Raw genomic sequence first — 6,000 nt, forward strand, 5'->3', positions numbered from 1 at the left:
ATATATCTGAATATTTAATTAAATATTTAAAATTAATTTTTTAGGCTATGGAGAACTGATCGCCGCCCTGACACGCCTCCAGAGCCAGCTGAGCAAGAGCGGCCTGAGCACCCTGGCGGGCAGGGTGTCCGCCGCCCACAATGTCCTGGCCAGCGCCAGTGTGGCCCATGTCCTGGCCGCCAGGACGGCCGTGCTGCAGCGCCGCAGACCCCGCGTCGCAGGACCTCTGCACCACAGCGCCCTCGGCCTGCAGAAGGACATCGTGGAGCTGCTGACGCAATCGAATACGGCGGCTGCCATCGAGCTGGGCAACCTGCTGACCAGCCACGAGATGGAGGGACTCCTCCTGGCCCACGATCGCATCGCCAATCATACGGACGGCACACCCTCGCCCACATCCACGGGCACGCCCACCTCGGCGATGACGCCCACGCCGGGACAACAGCCGCCGGCGGCGACGACGACGCTGAGCGGTCACAGCAGTCCGGTAACCAGTGCGAAACGTAACTTGGGCATGGTGGTGGCGCCGCCAGTGGTGCCGCCGCCGTTGGCGCAACGCGGCGCCATGCCCCTGCCACGCGGGGAGTCGCCTCCGCCGCCGCCACCGCTACCGGTGTCCGGCAATCCGCTGGCCATGCCGATGAGTGCTTGTTTCGGGACGCTGAACGACCAGAACGACAACATCCGGATCATCCAGATCGAGAAGTCGACGGAGCCGCTGGGCGCCACCGTGCGGAACGAGGGCGAGGCGGTGGTCATTGGCCGGATAGTGCGGGGCGGAGCGGCCGAGAAGTCCGGCCTCCTGCACGAGGGCGACGAGATCCTGGAGGTCAATGGTCAGGAGCTGCGCGGCAAGACGGTGAACGAGGTGTGCGCCCTGCTGGGTGCCATGCAGGGCACCCTCACCTTCCTCATCGTGCCGGCCGGTAGTCCACCGCCCGGCGGCGGCCTGGTCGGTGGCCCGCAGTCCGGACTTGGCACCGGACCGGGCGCCCATCGGGACACTGCCGTGCTGCATGTTCGCGCCCATTTCGATTACGATCCGGAGGATGATCTGTATATACCCTGCCGGGAGCTGGGCATCAGCTTCCAGAAGGGCGATGTCCTGCACGTGATCAGCCGGGAGGATCCGAACTGGTGGCAGGCGTATCGCGAGGGCGAGGAGGACCAGACGCTGGCCGGTCTCATTCCTAGTCAGTCGTTCCAGCACCAGCGGGAGACCATGAAGCTGGCCATTGCCGAGGAGGCGGGTCTGGCGAGGTCCCGCGGCAAGGACGGATCGGGCAGCAAAGGAGCCACCCTGCTCTGTGCCCGCAAGGGACGCAAAAAGAAGAAGAAGGCCAGCTCAGAAGCGGGGTGAGTTCATAATTATTATATTTTTTATCCTTATTTGATTAAAAATAATTTATTTTTTAGTTATCCTTTGTACGCTACCACGGCACCGGATGAAACGGATCCGGAGGAGATACTCACCTACGAGGAGGTGGCCTTATACTATCCCCGTGCCACCCACAAGCGGCCCATCGTCCTCATCGGCCCGCCCAACATCGGCCGCCACGAGCTCCGCCAGCGGCTGATGGCCGACTCGGAGAGGTTCTCCGCCGCCGTGCCACGTAAGTGTTGGGTCCTTGACGGACTTCGGTAGTAGTGTTCCGGTCTTCTGCTAAAGGACTCTTTGTGTCTCTGCCAGTCTTCTACTTGCTGGAGGAGCGTCTGAAGCCAGCCAAGTCCAAGGCTCAGGTCAAGGGTAAAGAGTGCTGCTCAACTCCCGTGTCCTGAGTCCCACCCGCTAGCTAGGACCTCTTCCCACAATCCACAATCCCTCCATCTCCCTATGACTAGTTTCTGATCAATTATTAATCTCATATCCTTCTTGATCCTCCAGACACATCCAGGGCTCGCAGAGAGGGCGAGGTGCCCGGCGTGGACTACCATTTCATCACCAGGCAGGCTTTCGAGGCGGACATCCTGGCGCGACGGTTCGTGGAGCACGGCGAGTACGAGAAGGCCTACTACGGTGAGTGTTTGGGATGAAGGGATGTCCTGGAAGTCCTTTTTCTAATTGTTTCTTTCATTTTCAGGCACCTCCTTGGAGGCCATACGCACTGTGGTGGCCAGCGGCAAGATCTGTGTCCTGAATCTGCATCCCCAGAGCCTCAAGCTGCTGCGTGCCTCCGACCTGAAGCCCTATGTCGTCCTGGTGGCGCCACCCAGCCTGGACAAGCTGCGTCAGAAGAAACTGCGCAACGGCGAACCTTTCAAGGTGAGTCCCGGCCTTTAAAGGATATCTCTCTAAAAAATATTATTTAATTTTTAATTATTAATTAATTAACAGGAAGAAGAGCTCAAAGACATCATTGCCACGGCCAGGGACATGGAGGCCAGATGGGGCCATCTGTTCGACATGATAATCATCAACAATGACACGGAGCGCGCCTACCACCAACTGCTGGCGGAGATCAACTCGCTGGAGCGTGAGCCGCAGTGGGTGCCGGCACAGTGGGTGCACAACAACCGGGACGAGTCATAATGAAGATATATTAGCCATCGGCACTGGCAACGCTACCGTCTCCATCCGCCGCCCGTCTTCGTCCACCAGCAGCCCATAACCCATTCCAAACTCTTTGTAAATACAATTTTCAATTGAGCGCCATCGGATCGGATATCCTTCTTTAATCCCTCTGCCCCCCTCCCTATATATATATTGTATAATTTCAACAATTTGTTGCACAGAGAAGTGTGTGCATTAGTCTTAGATACAAACAAAAAGAAAGTATATTTAAAAAAAAGGGTTTTTAAACGTCCGTCGCCTAAACCAGAAACCAGAAACCAGAATCCAGAATCCAACCTCTTTATGTGAGTTCACAAAACAGCTTGTTGTTCAATGATATAATATTATTATTTTTTTTTTTAAATAACTTATACTGTAAAGATATTGTATTCTTTTTTTTTTTTTTTTGGTTAAAACTTTAAGCTAAGCTCTAGCACTTCCTTAATTTACGAAAAACAATTAAAAAGCGAATCAAAATGGGGGAAAATGAAATGGAAATTGTAAATGGGCCAGAAGAAACAGGAGAACTATACAAGAAACATATATATCCCACGTATACCCAATAATATGTGTAATAATTCCATAAATGCTAACCAGAGGAGCCAGAACCCGCTCAGATACAGAGATACAGATACCGCGATTCAGAGATACAGATGCAAGTAAAGAGGGCAAAAAATAAATAAAATAAAATCAGATGCAAGTGTTGCAATTACGTAATCTATTTACTTTATATAAATACATAATATACGGATATACATACACATAAATTATAAACAGAAACGTACTTAATAATGATAATTTTAAAAGTAAAGAGAGAGTTTAACGGAAGCCAAGCGAAATAAATAAAAAATAAATCGGAAAAACAACAAAATCAGTACGTCATTGCCAAATAATGAACATAATAATGGCTAAAAAACAAAAACTAAAAACTAAACTCCATGAGCGAAATTGTTAAAAACAAAAAGAATAATAATGTAGCCAACTTTAAGCACTGTAAAATAAAGGAAAAATAAAAAATAAAAATTAAATAAATGAAAATAGAAAAAACGGGCTAAAAATGCATTAGATTAAGATTAAAAAAAAGAAAAACCAAGTAAATGTTGTTGTAATTAATTATTTAAAAGAAAAACGTCTAGAAAAATGAAATAAGAAGGAACCTGGGTGGGCTAGTTGGTTTCACATTCCAACAAAAATTAAAAATAACTATTTAAAAAAAGACGAACCGGAAAGGTTGAGTTTTGTTTTTTGTGGGCAAGATATAGATTCTATATAGAAGATATTTAAATTCTATATGACAGAATTTCGAGGAGAAAAATAAATTTATATTCAAGAAGACGTCAAGTGAAATAGCAAAAAAAAAAAAAACAAAAAAAAACTATGTTACACAATGTTGAATACTTGAAAGATTCTAAAACAAAACAGAAAAGAATATATACATAATTATACATACAATATATATACATATATATGTGGAGCCGCAGTTCCGATTCCCGATTTCGAAATTGGGTTTCGTAGATCGTAAAAAAATCAATTTTCATCTCTGAACTTTCCCCCTTCTGGGATCCAATCTTATCCGGATCACCTGATTCTAAATGAAAAACTTAAATAAATTCCAACTTGGCACGAAATCGGAAGTCGGCGACTCACGGTCACCCATAAAATAATGCATAATAATAATAATATTACAAATTCAACAAACAAACAAAACAAAAACATTTTTTTTCTGTAGTCAACAGGTATATATATACAAAAAACAAAAAAAGGAAACAAAATAATGTGTGTGCAGTAACTCTGTTTAAGTTTTTATTTATGTATGTATGTGTGGTGTAGCAAAAACAAAAAACAAACTAAACTAAATACCTAAAAAAAGCAAAAAACAAAAAAAGGATTACAAAATAGGCACGGTTTAAATAGCCATTGTACGAAATTAACGACATTTACGAGTAACCCTAACGCGAGAGAGCGGACAAAGTCAGATGAAATAACAATATTAATAATAACAATAAAAACAAAAACAAGATATATAAAAACCATCCTTGTTTTATTTGTATTTAGTTTTGAAAAAGAGAGAAATCAATTAAAATAAAATTCATATTTTCGGGCATTTCTTAAAGAGTTAGCGGGGTTCTGAACCCGACTTACGATATTCGACCTGCTGCCAGGCGCACAGATACCAGCCGATGAATTTATTGAACTAAACAAGAATCAGGGCACTAATCCCCGTCGATCTGCATCAAAGGATCTCTACAATTCTCAATATTTAATTTTGGCCCATTTTTGGCCCCAAAATCATGATGGTACCCCTTGGAAAAGTGCGATAAACGCCTTTCTCGCACTTTTTTGCGAATATCTTGACTGTTTCGCAACCGATTCAAAAACGAGGTACCATTTATGAATCAGGGAACTAATCCCCGTCGCTCTGCACCAAAGGATCTCTAAAATTCTCAATATTCAATTTTGCCCCTATTTTTGGCCCCAAAATCATGATGGTACCCCTTGGAAAAGTGCGATAAACGCCTTTCTCGCACTTTTTTGCGAATATCTTGACTGTTTCGCATCCGATTCAAAAACGGAGTACCATTTATTATTCAGGGAACTAATCCCCGTCAATCTGCATCAAAGGATCTCTAAAATTCTCAATATTTAATTTTGCCCCTATTTTTGGCCCCAAAATCATGATGGTACCCCTTGGAAAAGTGCGATAAACGCCTTTCTCGCACTTTTTTGCGCATATCTTGACTGTTTCGCAACCGATTCAAAAACGGGGTACCATTTATGAATCAGGGAACTAATCCCCGTCGATCTGCATCAAAGGATCTCCAAAATTCTCAATATTTAATTTTGCCCCTATTTTTGGCCCCAAAATCATGATGGTACCCCTTGGAAAAGTGCGATAAACGCCTTTCTCGCACTTTTTTGCGAATATCTTGACTGTTTCGCAACCGATTCAAAAACGAGGTACCATTTATGAATCAGGGAACTAATCCCCGTCGATCTGCACCAAAGGATCTCTAAAATTCTCAATATTCAATTTTGCCCCTATTTTTGGCCCCAAAATCATGATGGTACCCCTTGGAAAAGTGCGATAAACGCCTTTCTCGCACTTTTTTGCGAATATCTTGACTGTTTCGCATCCGATTCAAAAACGGAGTACCATTTATTATTCAGGGAACTAATCCCCGTCAATCTGCATCAAAGGATCTTTAAAATTCTCAATATTTAATTTTGCCCCTATTTTTGGCCCCAAAATCATGATGGTACCCCTTGGAAAAGTGCGATAAACGCCTTTCTCGCACTTTTTTGCGCATATCTTGACTGTTTCGCAACCGATTCAAAAACGGGGTACCATTTATGAATCAAGGAACTAATCCCCGTCGATCTGCACCAAAGGATCTCTAAAATTCTCAATATTTAATTTTGCCCCTATTTTTGGCCCCAAAATCATGATG

General features: G+C 44.8%; 1 protein-coding gene across 11 annotated transcripts in view; it reads left to right on the forward strand.

The window, feature by feature from the left end:
* Positions 1-4,583, forward strand: part of LOC6503071 (MAGUK p55 subfamily member 7) — a 75,714-nt gene extending 71,131 nt beyond the window's left edge. For all 11 annotated transcript variants that reach the window (XM_044716875.1, XM_032452991.2, XM_032452992.2 and 8 more), the window contains 5 exons: positions 45-1,356; positions 1,417-1,613; positions 1,886-2,017; positions 2,082-2,263; positions 2,336-4,583. In XM_044716875.1, the coding sequence (XP_044572810.1) occupies positions 45-1,356; positions 1,417-1,613; positions 1,886-2,017; positions 2,082-2,263; positions 2,336-2,530 (2,018 nt within the window). In that variant the 3' untranslated portion in view covers positions 2,531-4,583. The remainder of the gene's footprint in view (positions 1-44; positions 1,357-1,416; positions 1,614-1,885; positions 2,018-2,081; positions 2,264-2,335) is intronic.
* The last annotated feature ends 1,417 nt before the right edge of the window (positions 4,584-6,000 follow it).

This window comes from Drosophila ananassae, chromosome XL (assembly GCF_017639315.1).
Source record: "Drosophila ananassae strain 14024-0371.13 chromosome XL, ASM1763931v2, whole genome shotgun sequence".
Taxonomy (NCBI): Eukaryota; Metazoa; Arthropoda; class Insecta; order Diptera; family Drosophilidae; genus Drosophila; species Drosophila ananassae.